The sequence below is a fragment of the Perissodus microlepis genome, chromosome 20 (assembly GCF_051167445.1).
Source record: "Perissodus microlepis isolate ML-2025 ecotype Zambia chromosome 20, ASM5116744v1, whole genome shotgun sequence".
Taxonomy (NCBI): domain Eukaryota; kingdom Metazoa; phylum Chordata; class Actinopteri; order Cichliformes; family Cichlidae; genus Perissodus; species Perissodus microlepis.
In genome coordinates this window covers 10,947,603-10,975,448 of record NC_140480.1, presented here as the reverse complement: position 1 = coordinate 10,975,448, position 27,846 = coordinate 10,947,603, and the positions used below count along the sequence as shown (strand labels likewise).

General features: G+C 40.2%; 2 protein-coding genes across 4 annotated transcripts in view; one reads left to right on the top strand and one right to left on the bottom strand.

Moving 5' to 3' along the window:
* The first annotated feature begins 144 nt into the window (after positions 1-144).
* On the top strand, positions 145-14,605 carry LOC146364151 (TELO2-interacting protein 1 homolog). Of its 3 annotated transcripts, XR_014798984.1 has the most exons (5): positions 145-233; positions 706-876; positions 1,716-1,920; positions 10,898-11,817; positions 13,247-14,605. XR_014798984.1 is itself a non-coding variant. In XM_084917799.1 (4 exons), exons 2-4 carry the CDS (start codon positions 853-855, stop codon positions 10,978-10,980), a joined length of 312 nt encoding a protein of 103 aa, XP_084773925.1. In that variant the 5' UTR covers positions 145-233; positions 706-852; the 3' UTR covers positions 10,981-14,605. The 3 variants fall into 3 exon arrangements, 1 of the variants encoding a protein (XP_084773925.1); XR_014798985.1 differs by having other exon boundaries at positions 706-1,094; positions 10,898-14,605; XM_084917799.1 differs by having other exon boundaries at positions 10,898-14,605.
* A 4,485-nt stretch (positions 14,606-19,090) lies between these two features.
* Positions 19,091-27,846, bottom strand: part of vstm2la (V-set and transmembrane domain containing 2 like a) — a 47,913-nt gene continuing 39,157 nt past the window's right edge. The window contains exons 2-4 of the mRNA XM_084916554.1: positions 26,831-27,000; positions 24,982-25,026; positions 19,091-21,674 (exon numbers count right to left, since the gene is read on the bottom strand). Coding sequence (XP_084772680.1) covers positions 21,204-21,674; positions 24,982-25,026; positions 26,831-27,000 — 686 coding nt within the window. The 3' untranslated portion in view covers positions 19,091-21,203. The remainder of the gene's footprint in view (positions 21,675-24,981; positions 25,027-26,830; positions 27,001-27,846) is intronic.

Genomic DNA, 27,846 nt, shown 5'->3' with positions numbered 1-27,846 from the left:
TCCTTTGTCTGCTTAAGCCTGTGCTGCCCTGAGCTTGTACTGTATTTCATTATAATCCTGTCTTGTTGGCCAGGCTCCACGGGTGTTGACAGTTATGTTGACTCACTCTGACTGCAGCCTGCTGCCACTGGTCGGGGACATCGTTCAGGATGTGCTGACGGCTCTGGATCTCAGCTACGAGCGCACAGCTGCTCTTTTCTGCTCCGTGCTGCACGCGCTCATGAAGGCACTGGGTAAGATTTCAACAGTGATGTCAGCTTGAATCTCACATATGCTGGGAGTCAAAGAGGACAAGGAAGAAAATGTAACTCGTGGCATGCTCTGCCACATTTTTTTTTTAATGTTGCTTAACTTTATGTTTTCTGCAGTGCCTTTCAAAGTTTCTACCAAGGGGTACATTTCAGGGTGTATAATTTGCTCGTTATCAAATTATCAGTATCTTTGGAAACATTTAATACATCGTGATGGTTTAAATGCTGAGTTGTTTTCTGCTGTAGAATTAATATTCATAATAATACTTATACAGCGGCACTATAGGTGTTTGCAGTTTTACAAGCCCTCACAGTAAAAATGTACAAATTAAATCTCCCTAATAGTCTCTTTCTAAAAAAAACATCAGTGTTTGTGTCACACTGATTTTGATCAACTGACTTATTTTATTGTAACCAAACCTATGTTCATATTGTTGTCCTGTTTTTCCTTTAGCGAGGTGGTTTCCTTCCACTTGTAGCAGGACCAGTAAGTCTGCCAGCTCCAGGCAAAGCTCCAGTGACCAGGAAGACCTCAGCATTCGCCAATTCCTGCTGAATTACTGCAAACAGAAAGAACTGGCAGAGGGCATTGGAATAGAGGATGATTATAACACTGAAGACCGAGGTAATAGGTCTGTCTACGGGCCAGTGGAATATAAGCTATATGTTGTAGTGGTGGTGATATTAGATTCAGAGTGTAGAGGAGATGGATCATTGTAATTAAGAGTCGAAATCTGAAACTCACTGCAAAACTGGCGGTAACCAGCATTTCATCGCTGCTGGCCAGCACTCCTGCAGAGACTCACAGCCGATGACCCATTAGCAGTCCTCAGAGCCTTCAGGGTAAATAAAACAAATCTCTCTTTTCATTATGTGAGTCAAACTTATTCAAGTCATGCTTAGTAACTTGTAATATTGAACGAATGAAAGATGCTGCCCAACAACAGGCTTATTTCATTCAGAAATAGTTCTATTATTTACTTTTTTGGGTTGTAATGTGAAGACTCTTTAAACTAACATTTCTTCTATCAGCACAGAAAAATCACTGTGTGGATGCCTTCTTAGAGGCTGCTTTTCAAACTGTCTCAGAGAATCACAAAGTAGGACTTTGATAAATGAAGCTGATAGTTTTTTGTGAGCTTTGGTGCAAGTGTCAGCTGATTCAACTTGTCGGTGTAAATTGGGCTACTCGTCAGCTCCTGTCATCAGCTGGAATATTTTTAAATTTGTTATTCATATTTTCATTGATGAGCTGACAAATACAGACACGTTAAGTCTGTAAACAGTCATTTATTCACTCAGAGCTGCTGCTGGGAAATTGTTTCATCAGCTACATGCAGCTTTTGGATATATCCAAGTTTTGTAAATACTATAATTCATCCAGGAGTACACAACGGGAAGGTTTTATTGAATTTTGACAGCTTGCTGCTTTTGTACATTACATTTTTGTACATTTCATTCCAGGTGCTGTGCGTGCTGGGTGAAACATGTGGGGACTTTCTGAGGAGGAGGGTTTCTAAAGAGGTTCTGCCCAAGCTGAGCGCATCTCTGGCACGGCAGGCTCCGATCAGCGCCAAGGCTGGGCCTGTCTACACACACACCCTGGCCTACAAACTGCAGCTGGCTGTATTGCAGGGGCTGGGCTCACTGTGCCAGAGACTGGATCTGGGTAAGAGAATAGAGACACAGTGCTCACAAACAGCACAGTTTCACCAAGACACAACATAGTGCATCATCCTGTAGAACTGTACCTGGGATCTGGCAATGATCAAAGCAGCCACAACATGGACAAATCAGAGCAAGACAACTATTCTTAGTATGACGCCTCACTTTATGGAGATTGGTGCAACATGAAGCCCATTTATGTAAAACCACAGTGAAGATAGATGACCTCTTTCCAGCTGTAATATTTAACTGAAGCTGAAGCTCCTTCACCACCAGGTGGCAGTCTCGTATAACAATGAAAATCAACCATTGGTGTCCCAGCATAAATCGGGGCATCTCTGTTTTATTATACAAACCTTAAACTGTGAAACGGTTTGACATCCTAAATGCATGACGGTGATGTTATTACTAAAAATGCCTCTTCATTGTGGCAGCTCTGTCATTCAACATATTTTAAACACGACTTTGATGATACGGACCACAGCCAGCTGTGCCAGCAGGATGCTGCTCAGGTCCAAACTGCACACACAGCTACGACTGCAAGCAGCTCTTCTTATACCCAACTGAGAAATGTGATTGTTCAATCAGCAAATCATGAGGTGACAGCGAAGGAGGCCGTTTAATTGATAAGATCAGAGAAGTTGTTGTTGTTTTTGTTTACTTTGTGCTCAACATACTTCCATTAGCATGTTGAAAATATTCAAGTGGCCTACAGGCTTCTGCCATTGCATTACCAATTATGCAATTATGAGCTGCTTGTGTGATTTTTCATCAGTCATTAAGTTCATTAGGCGCTGATGTCCCTGTCACAACATAATGGCTGCGGATTGCTCTAATTTTCCAAAGCTGTTCAGTGTGTGTGTGTGTGTGTGTGTGTGCGTGCCCTTTAGTATTCATCCTGTCATTTGTGTGTCCGAGGAGTACTGATCTCACTCCTAATGTGACATGTTACAATCCGTCACCTAACAGAGAAGACTCCTGGTTGGAACCTGCCGGCCAGGTGGTGGCTTTCAGTGTGGAGGCTAAACTGGTCGGTGTGAATGTGAGTGTGTGTCTCTTCATGTTAGCCCTGTGAGAGGCTGGTGATCTGTCCAGGGTATACCCTGCCTTTCACCCTGTGACATCTGGGAAGAGCCTTCAACGCTGCATGACCCTAAACCGGATGCACAGTTAAGTAAGATGGAGGGATGTGAATTTTGAAGTTTGGGTTTTTTTTCTTGTTTTTTTAATCTACAGTTGGCTGATGGAGTCCAAGTGACAGGGTGGTCTGGATACTTAAACTGGAAATGAAATGCTCATTTTATTTTTTTTAAGCATTATAAAAATAAGTTTCATTCTACAAAACTGGGATTTGATTTTCAATAGTGGTGGCCCCAGGCTGGTCACCTGCGCAGTGTGGAGGTGAACTGAGTGACAGAGTGAACATCACGAATGTCACACCCTCCCACTGAGGTTCATCGCTGACAGATGAAACGTTAGCAGCTGGTGACACCACATGTCACAAAGGTGACAGAGCTGTCTGCAGCCTTTCCAGAGCCAGCGTCACATCTAACAGTGACAAGGACTGCAGTGTAAAGACAATTGTTTCATTTTGTAAGAAACTGTTCCTTTAAAATAGCTTACGGCACTTTCTGTACTGCAAATTGTCTCATACAGTGCAGTGTGCAGATAAACAGGCACGATACACGTTGTGTGTTTGAGATGCTCTTTGTGATTATTCTGTGAAATCGGTTTCAGTATGGTCTGTGGCTTCAGTTCACAGTGGGTGTGACAAAGATGGTTTTAAAAAGGAGATTAACCAGCAGTGGTGAGGGAGACGTGTGTCACGATCCTGGGTCTTATGACCCAGTGTTTTGAGTTTCAGTTCATTTTGATGTTTATAGTCAGTGTTGGTCAAGTTACTTGAAAAAAGTAATCGGTAACTAATTACTGATTACTTCCCCAAAAAAGTAATCCCGTTACTTTACTGATTACTTATTTTCAAAAGTAATTAATTACTTAGTTACTTAGTTACTTTTTAAAAACACGATTTACAACCTGAATAGGTGATAAAGCGATAGATCTTTCAGCCCAATTCTACTTTTTCTACTTAATCCATCATACAAAATGTAATCAAATGGAAAAGTCCCTTTTTAAAACTTGTTTTATTAGTTTTAATCTTTTAACTTTATGCATCAAGCAAAAATTTAATTATATGCAACATTCTCTGACTGGAAGAAATTTGTTTAATATTTAAACCTATTTTCTGCACATTCCAGCACATAAAATATTTTTTTTGTGTGTGTTTACACTCAGTCTCTCAAATAGATGCAAGTAAAACACAGCAGAAAATAAATAAAGTCAAAGACTAGCGGTCCTTTTGCTCTATTTTCACCTGTAAAGCAGGAGTGGTGTAGGCGGAGGTTTACCCTGGTGCAGGTGTGCCGCAGCGGTCAGTGGAAGAATCCGCGAATTTCTCTGTGAATTTCCCGTTACGTCATAGCGCACTCGGTGTTTGCTTGGAAGTTTAGGGTTTTTTTTCGGTGTAAAAAGAAGTTTTCTCCCCAAGCACAACGGACGCTAATGTTTTTGTCACTTTTTATGGAATCAAACTTAAAGTAAGGTCAGTACTTCCACGCTTTAAACGCTGCATGCTCATACTCTCTCCGCACTCGATATATTATCCATTGTTGATCTGCACACAGCTGTTTTCAGGAAAGTCGCACTTGCTTAGTCACTGTCATGAGACATTCTGGCAAAAAAATCAAGGTTTTAGTAACGCAGTAACGCAGCGTTCCTACGTGAAAGTAATGGTAATCTAATTACCGTTTTTGCAATAGTAATCCCTTACTTTACGCGTTACTTGAAAAAAGTAATCGGATTACAGTGTTTATAGTATGTTTAAGCTCATTAGGTTTCCTATGTTCATTTGCTTATTAGTTCCCCCTTGTGTTTTCAACCCCTGTGAAGTCTCCCTTGCCCTTCATGTGTTTCATGTCTGTGAGTCTCATGTTGTCAAGTTCATGTTGTCATGTCTGCGTCTCATTATGTTTCCTGTTTTATTTTGAAGGGGTCGTGTGTTCCTATGTTCAATGTTTTTAGTTTTACTCTCCTCTTGTGACGTCGTTATGTTCATGTGTGTCAGCTGTTTCCCCATGTGTTTCCGTTTCCCTCATTATCCTCCTGTGTGTGTTTAGTCCGTGTGTCTTCAGTCATTCCTTGTCAGGTCGTCTGCTCATCCACGTCACAACTTCAGGTATCCACGTCAGTTCACCATGTTTAAGGTTTTTTCATGTTTAGTTTTAGTTCACCCAGTTTAGGTTATTGTTTAGTTTCACCTATGCCCTTTGCTTGTACCTTGTTTCCTAGCCTCAATAAACGGCTTGTTTTTTGTTAAATCCACGTCACGTTCAGTTTTTGGTCTGCGTTTGAGTCCTCTCTTGCAAACACATACAGTCTGCCTCAGCCAGACTGTGACAACGTGGTATTAAGTGGGAGTGGGCAATTTTGAGAATAAATGCCTGGACAGGCAGAATTATTGTTAGTAAGCTTTAACATTCTAACCTCTCACCATACAGGGCTCTTCAGTCAGAGTCTGTGCTTTTACTCTTTCTACTTTTAAATGAGCTGTAATTAAAAGGTGAGAAAAGTCATTAAGTAAACCGGCAGAGAGGCCATCTGTACCCGTCTGCAGTAACAGTGAAAGTGCACTGTTTGATCAGCGGACGTCAGAGCACTTAGCATGTCACTGGTATATTATTTTAGCAACTTAAAAGACGTTAAAACATTGTTCTAATTCTATATTGAGAACTTGTAACTTAGCAACATGATCTACAGATATTTTCTCAGATTGTCTTTAAAATACCACACGTGAAGCTGTTAAAGCCACAGCGAGTGATCCTCATTTAATATTAAAAACTGATCAAGTGGAATATTTGATAAGAACGGAGTCTTTCTTGTGACACACAACCTCACAGAGAATTGCAATTAAACTGCAGTTCAGCAGCTGAAGCGCTGCACATAGTCAGGCCCATAAATATTTCTTACATAGCCTCCCTACAGGCTCCAAACTGTACAAGCTAAAATAATTTTAACCCTTGCAAGATTATTTTTAATACTTTTAATGCTTTTTAATCAGTGGTTACCTGAAGCTTGTAGCCATCAAGGATCACCAAACTTAGGTTCCTCACTAAAGATGCTCTGACATCATTTACTGCTGCTCGCTGTGGATACTTAGCCTTCAGTTTTGTCTTCATAGGGCAACAAACCTGCTTAGCTGGGTTTAGTTTGGGTGACTGAGTCAGCCATCTGTACTTCACAGTACAGAGGGAAAACAACAATTCGGCTGTCACATCAATATGTCTATCCCCTCTAGTGACTTCTTGACTTTGTAAGGTTTTTCTTAACCAAGAAAAGATTTCTGTGAGTATCCACTTTAGTCACCCTCCAGGATTTCCCAGTCCTTTTAGTGTTGCTCATCTTGTCACTGTGTTTTACATAAGTGTATTTAAAGGATCCATTAAATTGTTAATTTGTTAAGTCCATAAACACTCTGCTATCTCTCTCTCTCTCACTTAGATCATTAACTCTTCGGACTGCATTTTGAGTCTTCTCTGAAATGGAAATTCAACTCTTATAAATTGTCATGAAATAATGAAAAACTCCAGATCATTTATCTGCTTATTTTGTCGTGGAACAATGAGGGCGCGGGTATCAGGAGTTTTACAACCACAGTTACACCACTATCACTGGAATCATATATTTAGCTGACAGTTTGGTTTAAAATGCCTCACTGGCCTCTCGGTTTGACATTAACACTGTATTTCAAACAAAATCAGAGTACAGACTGTACTGACTGCAAATCTAAACTGTTTCTGAGAGGAAAAAGAATAACTGCAAGTTTCTATAGGTTTAATACTTTGGTATACGCACCTGTAAAGTAAAAAAAAAAAAACACGTAAAGTGAATAATAATTTCACAGATTAAAAATGTCATTAAAGTATACATACCTGAACTCAAATACAGTGTTAACATTGTGATGAGGATTTGTTAGCTTTACCTGAAAGGCGGCGGTTTCCTACATTGACTTGCAGAGAATAAACTATATTGGTCTCTCAGTTAGAAGGCAAAGCTCCGTTACTGTGATTACCTCCTGTCGCTTTCTGCCTTGGCAGAGCTGCCAAATGTATATAACAGTAGACCGTAATTTGAAAAGGAAGAAAAAAAAAAAAAGGTCCAATCATCTCTATTAAATGGGTTAATTGGATGGGTGGTTGAGTCACATTAAGACAAATTATTATTGTCTATTAACTGAGAACTCTAATAGACCCTGGATAATTTTGGCAGCATTCACTTTATCCTCTATCACGAAGGTAATTTGCTTCTCATGAACTAACTTGCTTAGAAGTCAGTATATGTACTTTTATGTTCTGGGCCCAATGGGTAATTCCTTCTTTTTGGTCTTTATTATATCTTCGTCATCAGATCTTATATGTGTAACACATGGGGACACTAAAGCAGTCACGCCAGAATGTCCTGCTAAAAAGAAAGATTCTTTAAAATACAAGGGGGAGCAAGCGAGTCAGATACTCAGGGCACAGAGATGAAGGTCTGATCAGGAACAGTTTATTACTAGGCCAGGAAGCACAAATAAAAAAAAAAAAAAAAAAAAAACCCTTAAAATATACGTAATAAAATGTTGTCAGTCTACTAAAACTAAATAAAACAATTCTAAAACTACCATTTTCTAGATTCACTAAAAACCCCCTGCTATAATTATGCCACATGTTCATTATGGGTCCATCAGCAGGCCAGGAATTCCTTCTTTAGAGCAGAGTCCAGGCCAGCCTCGTCTTCGGCAGATAAGGAAGAGCCTCCCATCTTCTTGTCCTTCCACTGGCACATCACATCCCAGCCCAGCTTGCGTTCTGCACCCGAACCCATCATGCGACCACCGCCACAGCTCCCCTTGCGTCGGTGTCCTGTAAAATAACAAATAGGGGCCAGAACAATGGTCCCAGAAGCGGCCCTGGCTCATGGCCATGGCGACCCTCTCCCAACCCAGCTGCACCCAGTAAACAACAGTAGAAACCCTACTCACAAATGCAGGCTGCCAATCACACGCGTTGTCTCCTACTGTTGCCATTCCATGAGGTCAGGACTGAGTCGCCGTGTCACGCTGGCCATCTAGCATTAACCTTCCAGTCTGGGGCCTCTCTCCTTCAGTGCTCAGCTAGCCTGCTTTTAAAAGGTCTTTACACAGCTGATAGGCCACCTCTGGACACACCCATGCCTCAGCAGGTGGTCCCTATCAGCTAATTTGTCCCATGTGTAGCCAGTCCACAGTGGATTAAAAACTATGTCACATAAAACACTAAAAACCATGCAATAGAAACAGAATAAAACCATGCAAATGAAACGACACTCATAAATAAACACTAAAAATCAGAATAAAAACAATATACAAGATAAATACAAATTTCCACTGTGTGACATCTGCAGTACTATGCAAAATTCTGCTATTAGCCAAAAATTTGGCACAGGTTGGAATGTAGTGTAGTGATGGCTGTGAGGGTCTAAAGCTGTCTGTAAAACACGGTGGAGGCTCTGTCATGGCTTGGTGCTCTGTTTCAGCAGTGGAGATCTTGTCAAAACTGATGGAATTATTAACCCATAAAAGTGCAGTCAGATTTTGATCCACTATCCAATGCAATCTGGAAAACATCTGATTCACATGGCATCATTTTTAAGCATGACAGCGATCCCAAACACACTGTCAATGCAATACCATAATTTTTACTAAACACATAATTCATCGTCGTTCTTTCAGGCATACTTAATCACTGTTCCTGTGCTTGATAGTGAAAACTATTACGATGAAATGATAACTACTGCTCACAGTTGTCTGATGGTTTTAGTGTAAAAACTGTGAGCAGTGTTTGCATATACTGGCCCTGATGCTTCTGTATTTAAACACAGTAAGACTACACCTAACAAAGGAGCCAAAATGCATTTGGGCAACAGTCAAGATAGTGTAAGTTTTGGTTAGACATGTTAGACTGTATGTTCAACACTAAATAAAATCATTTCTTTATGCAAGTGTGGCATTTGAATTAATCCAATTGATGTAAATTCATAATGTTTATTTTTCTTAAAGTTGGAAGAGTGCACACAATTTTGAAAGACACTGCAGGACATCATTCATGTTGTCATTTGTACTGGACAGTATTATTAGCTGAAATTATTCCAAGTGTGAGATGGAAACAAAATGAGCCTGATTGGATTTTAGCCATGCTAGCTGCAGGGCTCGTCAGTGCCTCCAAAACAGCTCTTACATATCAGGACATGGGACTTCTTGGGGTGTTCTGTGGTAAAAAATAAATAAATAAAATAAATACCTTGAACTACTTTAAGATATGCAAGCTGAAGCTTTTGGATTAGCTCTTATAGTCTCTTGACCTGATAATTGAAAATCTCTGGTGAGATCTTAAGCATGCTGTGTGTGCAAGACAGTCCGAAAATGTCTCACAGCTTGAGATCTGAGGGTAATTGTGTCCCAGTTACTCCTAGGAGCAAGTTTAAGAAGGTGCTGGTCTGTGTTGGCATCACGCTAAAGCTGCAGATTGTCAGATGACCGTTCATGTTATTAATCTACAGGCTTGACATCTGATAAGTGTTAAGGCTGCTTGAGTACAGTGAATGGTCATTAACATGTTTTAGTGGAACCAGCTCGAGAAGACTTGGAGATTATTTCAAATATGTTCTTGTTCAAAGGAACATCATAAAGAATCATAAAGAAGATGTGTTGGTTGTGCTGTTAAGTGAATGATCATGGCCAGCAATAGAATTTAAAGAATGGTGAATTAGTTTTAAGGGACATAAAGTGATGGAAAATATCCCCCACCATCACAGCAACACTGCTAGCCTCTTAGATGGCACAACTAATCCATGGATTCACTGTTTTCCTGACCCTACCTTCTGTATATTGCAGAAGGAGGAATAGAGATCTGTTAGGCTAGCTGGAATAGTTTTCCCACAATTTTCAATTTAATATTTAGAGTTTGCTACTGTGGCCTTGTTTTTCTGTTGACAGTTTCTAGCTGCGTTGCGAATGTTGCTGTCACATGATTGGTTGATCAGATATTTGCACTAATGAGCAGTTGCGGCGTTATCTAATAAATTGGGCGGTGAGCATTTCAGCTCATTTGGTTGCCAAAGCAAGGCTCTGTCTGCTGTGAAGAAGCATGACGCCGGGCTCAGCTCTCACATGTCATAGCTGAAGTCAGGCTCTTTTTCTTGACTCTCAGCCACGGGCAGACTTCTAGCCTCGGTTAGATTCAAGGTCTTTAGTCCTGGAGTTTCTACACACAACCACTAACAGAACACTGGGCACAAGCTGTTATAGATTGTTTAAAAATTCCTAGTGGGATTAATAAATACAGTCTCTATCTATATTTACATGCTTCCTGTCTGTGTCAATACATTGTATGGCCTTAAAAAAACAAAAGCTTTAAAAGGTCACTGAAGGATTTTCTGCTTATCTTGTACTCCATTACTGGTTAGTACTATCTCAGGCAACCTCTCTCAGAGGGGTAAAGCAGTGGAAGCGTAACCTCTCCTGTCTTTTTAAACCTTTTTTTTTTATGAGGAAATTAATCTCTTGAGATTTAGAAATTTGAGTTTTCCTTTTGAATTTTTGCCAAAATGGACAACATTAGCCTAGCACACTATTTGATGGCTGGACAAACCAGAACTCCTGGACACACAGAATCACACGGAGAGCACATAAACGCCACAAAATCAGGACCTGTTCTTGTTTTATACCCAGGGCATCTTGCTGCGAGGCAACAGTGCTGACCGCTAAGCCATGATGCCCATGTTGCTTTATTATTAAGATGTACCCATGCTAAAAAGAAAAGAAGGAGACTATTTTTTTCCTTTATCAATCCTGTGCTTGATTTTCGTTGCTGGCACTTGACGCTGTCCTCCTTTCTATCTGACAGGGGAGAGATTTGGTGTTGGGAGATGGAAGGAATACGAAGGAGCAACAGAGAAACAGTCAGCGGCTGCAGCCTCACTCATGTGAATACCGATTTGGCTACAGCTTACCTCTGGGACGCCTGCAGCAAGCCAATTACCAAGCCTTAGTCACAGAGAGAGAAAGACAGAAACACACATTGACTGAAACAAATAATATGTTTCAGCTCCAGCTTCAGCTCCAATTCCACCCTGTTACTCATTTACTGCAAAATTTACCAGCACCAGGCCCTTTCCTCTTTAGTATTTCTCATTCCTCTCCTTCTATCCGAACACCTTGATTCCACAAAAGACTACAGGCCAAGAGTGTAGCCCCAGAAAGGGAGGAAAAAAGGGGATAAAAGCAGCTGCTAAATAATCCCATTTAACTCTGAAATGTGCACTGCTGCTTTTATTCTTGACACACAGCGAGCAGGCCTGGTTGAAGCCGAGTGTGGGTTGAATTGGCAAATAGAGTAAGCAGAGAGGGAGAGAGACATGTTTTGAAATGAGACTTGAAAGGCAGCCCAGTTTGCAGCTCAGGGAGTTGCTAAATGTCTGCTGGGAAGGATGGTGAAAGAGAGAGATACAGAGTGTGAGTGAAATAGGAGGAGGAAGATGAAAGAGTGGATGGAGGGAGCAGGAGCTGACAAGGTTACGAAAGCCGCACCAGGTGAATGGGAGGAAAGGAGAACACAGGGAGCTGGGCCACCAATAGACTCAAGACATAAAGGTGGAGGGAAGTGTAGAGGAAAAAGAGGCGCCCCCTTTTCCCACATACATCCACTCCTTAATGCGAGGAAGAGTGGATCTCCTGGAAATCCAGGGATGTGCAAACAGCCTGCTGTGAAATTCTCCACCTGAACCACCTCAGCACTTTTACCGAGCTCATTAGGAGTTAGCAGAGGTAAAGTCCAGGCTTGGTCTACTTTTTATACTCTTTCATCTTTTTCCTAGTTCCTCTTCTTTCCCTCCTCCCAAGGGCGTAGATTTGGTTTTGGCATTGGTGGGGACGGATGATTCAACCACCAAACCCTGCCCTGTTTCTTTTTTTTTTTTACTTCCTTTTTGTCTTTGCTTCTTGATAAAAGGAGAAATATACTTGCCTACATATGTTATTCTACATGCTTTTAAACCATTTAAAATTACAATTCATAGTTTTATGTGAATTATATAATGTTAAATTACTATTAAACAAATGACTAAGTATTTTAGACTTTAGTTTACTTCAGCCATATTCCATACAAATCAGGTATCGTACAAAAATAAAAATAGCTTCAAATACAGTCATGACAATAAAAGAATATGACTTTAAGGATTTAACAACATTACTTCAGTTATAGTACACCAACATGTCTTATACATTAGCACTAAGGGAAAACTGAATGATCTGGTGGTTTTTGTCCATAAAACTACTCATCTAAGATTACCACAAAGTAAAAGATCTCTCAGCAAAATTATGCAACATTTTAGGCACACTATCAAATCAGTGACCTGGCATTTTTTTTATTCTAAACATGAACTACTATTACAGCAACAGACATGGACACAACAACTGTATGTTCACTATGTGAAGGATCCAAACACATGCCTTCTCCTCTCGTTAACTGAGATAAACTGCTGGCATATTTGTTTTACATCTATATTGTCCAGTCTCTCCTGGTGTACATGGTACAGCCTCTGTAAACTAATATCCTGGCTTGCTCGAGGCTGCCGTTTTCTCTGACAGTTTCAATCAAAATTAGAAATGCTACTCTGAGACTGAGATAACTAGTAGTGCTTCCTGTTGTGCAGTTAGTTTCCAAAACACGTTATTCATAGTTACATACACTTTTAGACTGATGTGGGCCAAAGCCTAGAACAGCCTGTAACGTTATTATGACACATCGTATGAGTGAACTTGACTTTAAGTGACTTACAGGTTTCTTTGAAAAATACTTTCTTATATCCAGGTTCTTCCTTTTTGCTGCCATCCTCCTTGCAGCGCAGGCTTGGCGCTGCTAAAACTAAATAGAGCTCCCTGAAAGGCACAGCCAATCACATTGGCCATATTTGTCACATGAGGTAGGACTCCAGTAGAGAAGTAATTTAACTCTTTCTGCACCGCTGGGTGAATGAGACGCTGACAGATCATTTTTTTTCTTTCTATCGGGTTTGATTTCTTTACTCGAAGAGATCAAATTATTGGTGGGGATAAATTCAATAATCGCTGGATATTGGTGGGGAGATGTCCCTTCCGTCCATGCCAAATCTACGCCCTTGCCTCCTCCTTATCTTTACCCCATATTTTTGGAACCAGTATCATATCTTTAAAGGTTTTGTTCTTTTGGATATAGAAGTGTCATTATGTGCATGCACTGGACATAATCAGAAAAGAAGCACTCACAACAGTAACCATGTATGGAGTGAAGCCTGGAGCTGCACATGTAATGTGCCCCCACTTACCTCACAACCTACTGCACCACTGCCTGCTGTTTCAGCCCATCCACCACCCCAGCATCCACCTGTATGCTCCTGGAGTTTTATGAGTAACATATCTGCAGGGAGTGATCCACCCGAAGACCAGGCACCGAGCTCAAACTGTATTCTGCTGCTGTGATTAATCCGTGAAATTAACTTGGCTTTGTTGCATTTTATTCTTTTTTATTTTCTTTTACAAGTTGATTTCTGTTGTCATTTCTGGATAAAAGTAAAAAATCAGATTTTTATATGAATAAAATATAGTAAAAATGTCCTGTGTTTGGTTTTCTCAGCTGAAGCAGACCTAGATGTGGTTTGTGAAGCCTGAATTTGTACTATGTGCAAGTGTAACAGAGTTAGAAAATAGCTTAATGAATTTCCTCAAAATTGATGTGCTTTGTGAATAGTTGGAGCCACCTGGTGGACAAACACAGCAACTGCAACTGTTAAGGTTCCAAATTGCTGCACAGCGCATGCCTCAGCAAAGGAAAAAAACTCCCAAGCTGGTGGCAGGTGCTAGTGAGCGATACTGTTGTCAATTTTGTATGTGTATTAATGAAAACATTCTTATAGTGGTAATTGTCAACATGTATTTTGATTGTAAGCAGTACTAGCATGTATCCTGAAAGTTACAGGCATTTTGATGCATGGGTAGTAACTTTATTCACGAGTAGCATTTTTAGTTAGCATGCTAAGCTAATATTCGTTAGCTAGTCGGGTGCTTTTTGACTTGCACTCAGCTCTAATGCTTCTCTATGAGATTGTAATTGTTCTAATTCTTTTTAACAGAACTGAATGTTGCAGTTGCTTTGCACACTGTTAATGAAGACTGTGTGCTGTTTTCTTTGTACCAGGTAGGCGCTGTTAAGTATAAGTTTTAATTGATGCTGTTGTATAGGAAAAAAAAAAAGATGAACAATGCTGATTGTTTTATAATAGAAAAGCTGTTTTTATATGTTATTGTTGTTGTTGGTTAGGAAAAAGGAGAAAAATAAATAAATAATACTGCTACTATACGATCACAGGTTTGGTTTCAGCCAGAACTTTTAAAAGAAAGACTTTGTTGATGTTATGTTGTATATGTTATGCTTGGAAAGAAAAAAAAAGGAAAAAAACTCCCAAGCTGGTGAACTGAATGTTGCAGTTGCTTTGCACACTGTTAATAAAGACTGTGTGCTGTTTTCTTTGTACCAGTTGCCAGAATAAAGAGGGAGCCCAGAGTAAGGGCAAGTCCAGCGTTGCAGTGCCGTCCTTTCTACATGGGCATATCACACCACTTGCACAATAGACTCACAGAACAGCAACAGCTACACAAGGCGGTACTTTTCTTTGGGTATTGAAATTCTAGCATGTCCTGCCTGATAATAATTTAGTATGATCTGATATTTTTATAAAAGACAAGTTGTTGTTTTTTTTCTTGTTTTGTTTTTTTCAAATCTGCGCTCGCATGGCCCTGCAACTGAATCTTCAGTCTGTTTCTAATCAAACCACAACACACAGCTCTGATGAAGCACATTTGGAGTGTTTAACTATTAATCAGTAATAACTAATAGTGTTTTCTTCCTGATACTTTGAATGCTAGTTAATCCTACATGAATATTTAAAGTGCAGATCTCAGAGTTTTCAGTCTTAGTTGATTTGACAACAACTGTATTACTGCTAATAGCAAATGTTTAATATAAAGGCCATACATTGTAGGGCCAGCAAATCAAACTATTGTTGTTTTTTTAGGAAGGCAATAAGTTAACGCCATCTGACTTTATATTGCAGCGGTACACCAAAGTTAGGTACACCAGTACACATTGAATTCCGAATTCTGGCTCTAATATTCAAATATCTCAGCAGAATTCAGGAGTTCAATGGCCACAGGCTTATAAAATCAAGAATTTAGACATGCAGACAACAGCATCTCAGCCACGAAGTGGTAAGCCATGTAAAATCACAGCGTGGGGTCAATGGGTGCTGGGCACATAGTGTGCAGGTTGCCAACTTTCTGCAGGATCAGTCACTATACAGTGGAGAAAGTCCGTAAAGACGTCTAACTTCTGGCATCAACAAGACATTTTCACCAAGAGAACTGCAGCACACAGGGTATTTTCTCTTTATTAGACCATCTATATAAACCTTAAGGATGGTTCTGTTGGAAGAATCCCTGTAGATCAGCATTTTATGAAATACAATCATACGACATTCAAGTCACTAAAACCACATTTCTTCCCCATTCTGATGCTTAGTTTGAACATACATACTGAAATACTGCCTGTAATTGGATGATTAGATAATTGTATTTAATGTCTAACCAAGTGGCTGCCGAGTTTATAAATATTGCAGACACCAGTATTCATGACTTTAAAGTATATTACCTGTAATATAAGACTTTTAACCCTTTGCTGCAATCTTTAGTAAATCAGTTTTTGGGCTTTATTTAAATATCACCCTCACTAATTTTGTCCCTTGAGAAGGTAACTCCCAGAAATACGCAGATGTAGTTCAGGGGTGGTGGCTAAAACCAACAGGAGCAGTTAAGCTAACGTCAGGTTGGCACACAACAGAGCTAACTGGCAATAGCTAGCAAACTTGGCAAAAGCGTTCCTAGCCAGGTAAAGAGCATAAACAGTGAGGAATGACTGTGATGACGAGTTTATATGTGGCATATCATCACAGGTCAGTTGCCTTACAGGCGTGAATAGAAGTGTCTTCAGGACATGTAGGGCCGTGATCTCCCAATACTGTGTGTACGAATCTGAAAGGGAACTCGTTTCACCATCACACTGGCAAAAATGCAGTATGCAAGCAGCCTTTTATAACTCACATCATTCTGAATTATTGATCTAAGTGTTTGGGTAGCAACATAGCAGCCACAAGTAAAAACACATGCTTTAATATACTTAAGTATTTTCCTGCTTGGAGGTGATTTAAAAAACAAACCTGAAGAGAAAGGCAGTGTTGAGTTAATGAGCTTATAGTTAAACTGTTGGCCTGCATGTTAAAGTCAGCAAAACTCATTCAGTCTGTCACTTTGGATTATAGGAAGGTGTTTTCCATACAATAGATATTACGTAAAAAGCAACACACAGCTCAGAGCTAATCCTGTTCCCATGTTTCTTTCCCTTTCCTGCACAGTGTGTTCCGACACTTAATCCAGGTGGATCCAGACACCTTCTGGTTTACTCTAAATGAGCTGCACTGCCCGTCCTCTTACATCCCACACCACCCCGACCTCCTGCCGGTGCAGCTGAACGGCACGGGCAGGCCGAGAGACGAGTTCTCGGACAACGTGTTCAAACTGCTCAAGGAGGAGTTTGGCTCCGTTACTGAGACAGTTAACCAGCCAGTCAGCTAATGAGCTGCTGCTTGATGAAATTGACTCTTCTCACAAACAGACGACTTATTGAACCACGACTCCAACAGGTCATTTAGCTGAAAGAAAGTCTATCAGCTGTGCCAAAAAAAGCAGCCGTCAGATATGTTTGTGATAAACTTCATGGTGTGCACAGCTCTGATAAACAGCAAGGTATTAAAGAAACCAGGACCACACCTGACACGTCTTCTACATTAGGAAAAGAGCTGCTGATTGTGTTTGATCAGTTTTTGTGTTTCACAGGCATGTTAAGGAAATACAAATGTTAGATTTTCTATTTTCACTCGTCAAGTTTGAGCATTTTGAAGCAATTTTGCTTTTGCCGACCCTAATTTTTAAAAACTTTTTTTCGTGAACTTGAAAGATAATCACCAAAGATCACCCAACTCAAAAGGATTTCGTTGTGCTGATGTGAAAGCTGCACTTGAGAAGAGGGATTGTGAATGTCCCTCATAGTGCTGTGTGCACCTATTAAAATGTGTCTGTAGCTCAGAGGGTTGAAAGGCTGGCTTCAAGTGTTTGTCCAGATAGGAAACAGTATCCTTGATGATATATTTTACCCCCACCCCAAAAAAAGTGTATGCAGATGAAAAAGTGAAGTCTCTTTTTAACCAAATTACCTGCTAAAAATAATAATTTAAATTCTACAGCTTATATCTTCTATTAAATGTTAGTCTATAATATTTAGATTGGCAGCATTTTTTTTAAAGGTTTCTACCCAAAAAAGCTTCAAATAAATCATGTGAAAGACCAAAATTAACTGGTGAGTGCATCATCTTCATAAATATTCTTTTTTCAACCAAAACCTAAAAGCTTTAAAGTCCAGCTCATTAGTGAGACACACTCACAGTGCTGGATGTATCTGTGATGTCAGGCACTGGGTCAGTGTGGCTACTTCACTGATATATTCATAACAGTGAAGTACTTTATTTATCATCAGTCTGACACATGCTGAATATCACAATACATACCTAGCAGCACATCTAAAATACTGCCCATCAGGTAAACTATTCATTACTATGCACGTCACAGGAAACACATCGTATAGTATGTTACAAATATAATTTTAACATTGACCTTAAAAAAGTCCTGATATGACAGCAGCTATGTCATAACAGTTTCTGTTTTTAAAGCAAAGAAAATATTTAAATATTTGTCAGCCAATTTCATTATGATAGCAGTTTTATTTCCCAGATTCTCTTCTTTCTAATCACCCAGCTCTGTGTAATTAAGAGCTACTCTGTCATTTAGAAAATGTCCCTTAGTCATTACCTTGATTATCTAACCTCCTGGCTTCTGCTAGCCCACAATTAGTACTTACTGTACATTAACAGTAGGTGAAAATGGAGCGCTACTGAGTTATGTTTGATCAAAAAGAGAAAACAAAAACTACAGTATTGGACATTTTTTTGGCTCTTCCCTTATTTTCCCGAGGAGGGAATCTCAGCAGATGGATCCAAACACATTTTTACACCATATGACCTTCTTGATGTAATCCTCTCATTTATCCAGGCTTGGGAACAGCAGTACGAGTATAGTAGCTTTGGAAGCCCTGAGGGTGGGTGTCTCCTCCACCAAGGAGCTACTAAAAAAATACAAAACATTAAAATATATATATGAATACGGTTACAGCTGTTGATTGATTGATTTTTCTTTTCTTTTTAAGCTCTACATTTGTGTCCTACTTTTTGATGGTTGTAGTAAGACAACATGGACAAAGTTTTCATTTTGTTTTTTGTTTTTTTTAATGAGATTTTCAGCAATTAGTAAAGGAAGTGCTTCAAGAAACTTTGGAAACTCTATGGCAAATCTAGCTCTGATTAGAACAGGCTGTGCCCTATTAAGGCAGAGGTTGCTTGACATAGTGACAAGGATGCTGGCCGATCGATCATTGTTATCAGTCAGAGCCCTGCAGGGTTCAAGAGATGTGTAAATGAAGGAAGCAGAATGTCTCTTCCATTATCTCCTCACTGATGGGAGAGCCCGGGACCTCCCCACCTCACCGCTCCATAATGGATGTATGACGCGTTTAGTGTGGGGAAACAAGATCACCACGTTTTGTATTTAGCTGGCCTGGCTTAATGTTAGCGAGCACGGCACAGCGCCTCTTTATCTCATCCGGTGCTGTTGCTATTTATCCTGCTGCCAGTACTGACAATAGCACCATTAGTCATCAGCAGCAATAGGATGAGGGGAATCTGGCAGCACCTATTACACTCAGGAAACTGCCGAACATCGCTGCTCCTTGATGCACATGGACAGGCACACACAGAGCAAGGGGCCGTAAAGGTAAACTGCAACTGGCGAAGAACAGCAAAAAACACCCACTTAGGTAGAAATGTGTAGTGAGTACTCAAACTCCATTGTTTCATATACAATTTATTTCATTTGATAAAGGCATACACTTAGTGAGAGACCAAACATTCTAGAAGAAATGTACATTTCCCTCGTTTTTTCACCCCAACAGTAATCTCTTCTTTACAAAACATCAAATCAAATTACTGGTTGAAAAATAATTCTGCTGATCACCGCTTTAAACCATTAAACAAGCCTCCTGAAGTCTTCTCATAGTAACAGCTGCACTGTTGTCCCTCTGGAGAGTAATACACCAAAGAAGTGGAACCATTCATGGCCTTTGAAACCCAAGAATATATTTTGAGGCAGAGGATTTCAGTGTTTCACTAACATTTCCTCTTACTTTACCCCCTCGCCGCTGAAGGCTTTATCCAAAGTGTTACCCACGTCCACATTGTCCCAATTGATCCCTTCAGAGTAACCTACAGCCCAGAAAGCCTCCCCTTCACCTTTACAGATGAGGTTTCGTACAAGCATCTAAGCAAAGAGATTATTCTTGAAAATGGCAGAAGTAAAACGGCCCCTCAGACGTTTTCAGATACACATGTTCAGGCTCATTATTATGTGATTACACTCATGTTTGCTGCCCTGCAAATACAGTAGTTTAAGAAACACTGCTGAAGTACTAAGATACATTAGGGGAGCCCCCCTTTCTGAGCAGCTATGGAGAGAATGTGTCATTCATCTGTCTGTACAGCACTTTTGGAAAGCAGGAAAGCAACAGAAAACTGCTTAAAAACTAAAAGATCTAATTGAAAGGACTTTAAAAGTAAAATATGGATTTGGAAAAGAATGATGTTTTTTTTTTTTTTTTTTTTTACAATATAAGTAAACTCAGGTAACACTGTTTTTATTGGTTGGCTGCAAAAGTCTTTTTTTTTTAAGAAAATCACTAAACATGCACGAGCTTTAATTCATATTTTACAGTCATATACACAGGGTGGGTTTAGAGGCTTGTAGTGGAGAGGATTGAGGCTTTTTTCTTTTAAAATGACTGATAAGAACTGGGCCAGAGCACTGGAATAAAAGAAGTAAGCTGGGAGAGGAATACAGCCCAGCTCCTCCATAAAAGGGGGAAGTTTGTTCCACGAAGATCACGATCTGTTCCTTCTATGTATTTATAGTCAGGATTCAGAGGCACACCAAATCTGTTTAATTTAGAGGCATTGGGATTTGACCGTTTCATGGCTTTCCAATAGGGTGGGGTCCGCATGGAGCGATTTGATTGATTGATTTCTCTCAGCGTGAACAGCCATGAGTGGATCAAACCTGCAGCACGAGCGAGGGAAGGCAAATTTTCAGAGAGGCGTCATAAACTCAAAAGAGCTCTGCAGGGAGGATGCAGCCCGTGTTGTTGTTGGTTTGATTTAAAATCTCTCCCTTTTCAAACTATCGATGTATTTGTGATTTAAGACTTGTGTCTGTGCCGGATAAGCACTGCTGCTCTGGGAACACAGGGAGAACACTTGTCGATGTGTGGCTGTATACTTATTGAATACACACAGAAGAGAAAAAAAAAGATGTAATGAAGCTGAAAAAGATTTTCAGGGAAAGAAGTAGGCTGAGTTTCATTTAGAATACTCTCAGAATAAAAGGGAGGATTTTTTTCTACTGGGGACAGACCCAGTTATAAAATGTACAATATCAGCCTTTCTTTTCTGAGGGTGTATCAAATGACAGAGTAAGGCAGTGGAAGAAGTATGAGCATGAAAGCAGAGTGTGTCTTTTACAGTATCTAAAGTACAAGAGTGGAACAGAGCACGGGTTAATAGTAAGACAGAAGTCTCTTTTTTCTTTTCTTTTTTTATAATTGGTGCTGAGACCAGAACCTGTGGAGCTGCCTAGATCTACACATCAGCACCCCCCTCCCCCTTCCCACCCTTTTGCTGAATGCTGTGAAGCCAGGCTTTACAGACAGGTGAGCAGTCCAACCCAGACCCATGCACAGCGAGAAAAAGCTACATTCCCTGCACAGTTTGCAGCCCTGTGCTTAGAATAAGCCATACTGGACATTTTCTAGAGATTCTGGATTTGTGCACAGGCCTGCACTGTGTGGGAAGAATAGCTTTTTTATGCTGTGACACACATCATATTATGCAATCCTCGTGTAATGCCATCTACAGCGCACAGCTCGGTTCGTTGGTGCAGTCATTGTGGCTACTGTGGTTACTGTCCACGTCCCTCTTCCTCAGCTCTCTGCCCGCCTTGTGTTGCTGACTGCTGCTGCTGCTGCCGTGGCTGTGGTGGGCAGGTGAAGAAGAACGCTTGCCGTGCTCCTGGTGGTGCCCGTGATTCTGGTGATGGCTGTGAGCGTGCTCTTTGGTGCCACCGAGAGACTCCCCGTCGTCCCCGTCAGAGAATCCCACTCCTCTCTTGGTGTCGTCCATGGCCTCAAAGTTGTTGCTGGGGTTGCGGCTGATTACGTCGCTCTCCGGCACCACCTGCAGGTAGGCTCTGACGCGGTGGTGACGCGCGCCCTCAATGTCGCTGAAGTCAATGACGCGGCACTCGTACGTGCCCTCGTCAGACGGCTTGACTCGGGAGAGGCGGAGTTTGTGGGAGATGTTGCTTCCTACAACCTTCACAACCTGATGAAGGTAGACAGACAAAAAAACAAACAAACAAATAAAAAACATATAATGTGGTTGGACTGTAACAAATATATCCAATGTAACTTCCAATCAGAAGAGATTTTACCAATGAGTGGCCATTTCAAGATAATGGCAACCCAACAATAAATGTAGTGAAGTAAAAGCTACTAGTTTGATGAATGAATGAATGAATGAACTAACAGTCACTATAGCTCCTGTTCATATCAGACCAAGAAAAACCTGCCATCTATTGAGAGTACTGAATTAATTAATGTTGCAATTTTCGCAAGTCCCTTTAACTGGAATAGAAGGAAAATGTCATTTACTCTTTCAAAAAATGAAAAAGAGCAATTTGAAAACCCTGAAAATGATTCAACTAATATTTCAGCAAAAAGCAGCTCCAATACTGTAGCTATCTGTGCTGTCAGATCAGCTTTGTTTGGCTTTGTTCTTGTTCTGTATATACAGCTGAAGATGAGCCTTCAAAATAAAACCCCCCATCTCACAGACCCCGAGATGAGTTACGTTCTTACAAAATATGCACTCACCTTCTCACTTCAACTAAGTATGGTGTGCTGTTTCTTGGCTTCAGCTATGAAGTTTTACTATTCACATGGGGCAGCTACAGCAGCGTATTAATGCCATTGTAGGTAAAATAGAAGTTTGAGCTGGGTCAACATATACAGGGCTGTGCAAAAGTCCTTCATTTTTATACATTTACCTTCAAAGGAGTCAAACTTGTTGTCATATTTAAGATAGTTTTGAGTTCACAGGCTTTCTGCAGGTATTTTAGAGGTTCTCTTTAGCTCTTCTTTTTAGTTATTTTCAGTCCAGTCCTTGTCCCTGACCCTGTTCAAAGGGTTTTTTGTGTTTTTCGCCAGGCAACTTAATTTCTGAATATGTTTGCACATTTCAATAAATCGCTGCACCTATTTCTCGTTGTCTTTGTAGCAGCATACAAAGAAATGAGTGAAGAAATAAGAGGCAGCTCAAGACTTGCAGAGTACTGCATGGTCTGTGAGATTAAAGTCATCATTTTTAATGAACCTCATGGCTACCCTTTGTAAAGTGGGAACAACCTCATTACATCACACATGTGGCCCACTTGCCATTTTTATGCCTGGCCACGCAAATTACACTTCAAAATCTGACTCGGCAGTAAGGATAAACTCAGTATTTTAGTGAATCATCATATTATCATAAGCATCTGGACATGACCCTGAATTGTGCCTGTTTAGAAGAAAATAACACACTGGTCTGAATGAAATTGGCAGCGCTCCTTGTTTACTCGTAGCCTCTGTCGCGTGATGGTGATCCCACTTGCAAAATGAAGTGATGCAGCTCATTTACAAAAAGACAGTTTCTGCAACATTTCTCATAAATTTGTAACTTTAATCTCATTTGTTCACTGCAAACTTTTAAAATGTTATGAAATTTATCATTTTCTTGTAAACCTGTGCAATTTCCGGAAACACCTGTAATCTTTTCTTTTTTTCTCTCTGAATCGGTTAAGTGGTTAAGATGATGGTAGATGGATGGCTCATCCAAATGTATCAGATTTCACAAAAAGTTTTTTTTTCCCTTTGCAGTTCTGAGCCGGTTTTCCTCAGACGAAGAACACAACACACAGAAAATCAAGACAAAACGACATCACAGACGTGGCATTTATCTTCTCATCTAACAATCAGCGAGAATGCAAATCAGTGCATCGTTTCAAAATGCCAAATTATTACTTTGATTGTATAAGCATCCTTCTTGCATGCAAATTCAGTCAAGCCACTTAAGGCTTGCGGCTGCCTATCATACACTCGTCTGTGTTGAGAAAATGAGCTGAGTGTATTTTGAAGATAGTTAAGATGCGTGAAGTCCTGGAGGTACAAAAGAAAGATCATAAGAAGAATAGAATAAATGTGTGGTGTGGCCTGGATGCACTCTAAGGCCACGCCTCCTCCAAGCCAATCACTCAGACAAACAATAAAATCTGTGAAAGTACGAAGAGAAGACGTCAAATGCTTTGCAAGTTTGCAGAGCAGGAGTTAAGACGATGAGAGTCTGGGGACATCTTGAGATGTGACGCACCAAGATATAAATACAACTTCATTTATCACCCACCTTCCTCCTCGTGACGCCAGTAGATGTTGGGATGTGTGCGTCGTGTGTGGCAGTGACGTTTGCGCGTTTGGCTGTAAGCGTGAGCTTAATGCGTGCCGTTTGCGAGTTTGCGTCTGCATATGTGAGCATCTAATGGTGTTTTTTGTTTGACTGTAGGGATGTGAGCCAGGATCCATTATATAGAGAGAGCTCATAATGATTTTGCAGCTGTGTAGCCTGCAGTGTTTTGCTCCACCCACACAAACATGCACACAGACACACAAAAGCACACAGACACACACACAGTCACAAAAACACAGCATCAGTGATTCAGCAGCAGCTAGCCTTTTGGGAGAAAGCCGAAAGGTTTTTGTGTGTACATGTTTCTGCATGTTTAATGCAGCTTTATGCATCTTCAACTTCTGCACACTCTCACACACACACACACACACACACACACACACACACACACACACACACACACACACACACACACACACACACACACACACACACACACACACACACACACAGCTTTAAAACCCCAGAAAGTAGAACATTTTTTGGTTCATTTTTGTAATTATAAAGTCAGTGGAAAAAGATAAGGCTAGGGGAATAAGTTTATGTAGAGATAACATGCAGTCGGTCCTGCAGTCTGCTCACTTCTGCAGGTAATTAGAAAAAAGTCAAAATGTTGAGTTACTCTATACTGTCCTGCTTCTTTCAATAAAAGGCTCGCCTATTTTTCCGTTTGCCAGGGGGAGTACCAGAGGAGATATAAAAAGATCTGCTGACTTCCCACCCTTCCTTTTCCACTGTGTTTTACTGAGATCTGGTGCTGCAGCCACAAAGTTTCAGTAGTGTTTATTAAAATTTGTAGATGATGCCCTCAGGGGCCACTCCCCCATGGGGAGGACACTTAACCACCCACGAGCAGCAGCGCTGCCTGCTCTTTGCCTGACGCTGTGCTTCTGCAGAGCCATCGAGGTTTTTAGTGAACGTGTTAATGCACCGTCTGGAGCGTTCACCCACCATGCGAGCTGCAACGACTGAAAATCACATCGCTGTGTGCAATACAGCATAAGCACAACATCTGTGGATCATGCAGAACAAGAAATTTAAATGTAATCATAAGCATTTTGAGTCTTCTAACACCAAGGCAAACATAACGGCTTTCTGGTGAAAATAACTGCAGATATTGTTCACAACTCACACTTATCTTTGTAGCATCCTTTGCCATTTCCTCCTCAGGAGCCACCTAGGAAAAGTGACAAACATTAGCAGAAGGATCTCAGTTTGATTGGCTTTCTAAAACTAAAAGTGAAACACATGTACCAGAATACAGAACTGATTATGTTTCTTGTTGTTCTTAGTGTGCCAGTTAGATACTGAAGCCCACATACTACAGTCAATATTTCACAAACACACAAATCAACATGAAATTAGCAAGGGTTTTTTCAAGTTTTTTTGGAGAAAACTTCAGCTGTCGTGGGACAAATACCATCATAATATGCAGTTTTGTGCAGATTTTTGGCTCCTTCTTGGTCTGTTTTGTACACAGTTACTGTATTTAGCTAAGTCTGACTCTGTCTTATCAATTCCTACATGCATCAAGAAAAACAAACCAACTGTTAAACATAGTCAGACATCTAAAAAACAAAACATATTTAATATTGAATATAAATGTGATATGGAATCTGAGTCTAAATGAGTGCTAATGTTACTCGAAGTCTAGTAGATGTGAGAACAGCTGGTTAACACCTAATTATGTTATTGTATTGGCTTCACGTTCTTCTGCATCGTTTTATTAATTTTCGCCCCCATGTGGCTAATAGAATAATTAAAGTTGTTTTAAAGACTTTAATACGAGCTAATGTGAAATCATAAGGGATATACACGTGTTGTGGGAGGGGGAGCTGGTTAAGATGAGAAAGTGTGTAAGTTAATACATCGCCTGAATATGAGCAACCATACCACATGCAAGTCATTTTACTCTCATTTAAAATAGAAAGTAACTTTTTCAGCTCGCTGTAAATGAAGAATCTTATGGATGAAGTAAACAACAGATATTTTTAAAGAAAAAAATCTTTTGACATAACAGGTATCATCGATTTCAGGTCAAAAGCTATTATTATAGTTATAGATCGCATATTGATGGAATGCTAATAAATACATCAAAACAAATAATAAAAATAAAACATGCAAAAGTGACTGTGGGGCAAAATGGGACCAAAGCCTACAGTCTGCATGTGGCAAGCTGATCCATAACACCACTTTCTTTAGACTTGAGGTTGTAATTCTCTAACTATAGTTCAAGTCAAGTTAAAAAAAGAAAAAGGGCTCATATTAACTTACTCTCCCATATACTCAAAAGACAATTTCTGAAGACAACTCAGAGACAGAGAGCGTAAATACTTATTTCACCTTATGAGTCCGTGGGCTTAAAAACACCTGCTGTGGCAACTGCCATAAAGGTTGTTTTGAGCACTTTGGCAGGTGTTGAAATGTGTCTCTGTGGGCATATTTTAGCAATGTGATCACACAGATGTGAAACTTGACAAGTGTGTAGCTGAGGTCAAAATGAAGGCTATGTTCCAAGATCAGTACTGGGTAAAGGACACTGGAAGAAATCGAGGCAAGGGGCTCAAAACCTGTTCCCACCTTACAAACCTGCACCTACATTAGTCTGTTTTCCTTTGCATACTTATAGCCCCTTCTTTGATTTCTAATCTGTTCATTTACATGTTACAAACACATTTACTACAGTGCCAACTCTAGTGTGTGCATCAGCATCACTGGGCTGGTGGGATCCCATTGCAAGATCATCTATAATTCATCTGGAGTTGATCTTTTATTTTAATTTTTCATCTTTTTGATCATTTTGGTAACATTGTAGAAACAAGCAGTCAGGCAGTAGTGATTCAACTGAGCATTTAGATTTTCCAGGTGGCTGTGTTAACTATCCCAGGAAGGATGACCACCTGTAAACAACATCACTAAGGGTGACCATATCCTTTAAATAAAACCAAAAAAAGGAGCCAGAATTTCTGTTGTGAACTTACTTCATTAGTTGTCCAGGGCTGCCTGTGGGTCCAGTCAAGATGGTTCCTGATGTACCACCACTGGATTTCCAGTGCATAGGAAGGGGTTCCCGCTCCTCTGAATGAGCAGGCCATCTCCACATCCTGACCTCTTTGGGCAGTCATATCGTGAGGCACCTCTGTGAACATGGCTGGACAGACACAGACATGGTTAACAAATGGTTCTAGTAGCTAGCTTTCAGTTCAGACAGACCAGCAAGCCTGAAGTGGATGCCCTTTGGAGCTTGCACCAAAACAGTAATGAGCTTTTTACAAGTGGATGACAATTTTCTTGACTTGAGCCTGGTAAAAGGGCACTTAATCACTATGTATTCATTTTTTCTGCTCGGTTTTACTCTTGTAAGGGTAGAAAATGTTCTGATCCAACATTCAGTGAGGTATGATTTATACATCACAAATCCAACAATCTTTCAGAGAAGAGAGAAAGTTAGAGCTTGAGACCCTTTTCTGTCAAATTAAAATTAAGGGTAGAGTGAAATTGAAGGAGGAAGTTGTTAGTGATAAGTACTCAGAAATATATTCTGAAACACTTAAATCAATTTTCAGGAAAACCCTTAAATTGCTTCAGCAAAACAGTTGATGAATCTGAGACTGGGATGAGTGTAATGAGTCTGCATATTAACTGAACCAATAATACAGCAGCCCTAGCATAAATCATGGCGGAAACGAGGTGAGTGCTTTCTTTGTTCCATTTTCAAGCTGCTACAGCTAAATGATAAGTGTGTGTGTGAAGGTGAGACTGATGAACGCGAACAGGCAGAATGAGTGGGTGTGTACTGAAGAAAGACCCCAAGGGTGAGGAGAAGGAAGTGTAAGTTATATTTGAAAACTACACATAAAAAATGTTAAATGTTTTGGCGTTTATGAAACCTATTGAGAAAAAAAGGCTTTTTTAAAACTTAAAACAGTGTAGCTGTGATTGCTTAAACCTTTAAAATCACAACAGTATATGAAGCAGTCATGAAACTTTATAGCTT

Bases quoted from the DNA above. Each gene is read 5' to 3' on its own strand.
- LOC146364151 (XM_084917799.1), top strand. From the start codon at position 853: ATGATTATAACACTGAAGACCGAG. The intron at 877-1,715 runs GTAATAGGTCTG...ATTTCATTCCAG, and splicing joins TTATAACACTGAAGACCGAG to GTGCTGTGCGTGCTGGGTGA. The intron at 1,921-10,897 runs GTAAGAGAATAG...TCTATCTGACAG, and splicing joins GTGCCAGAGACTGGATCTGG to GGGAGAGATTTGGTGTTGGG.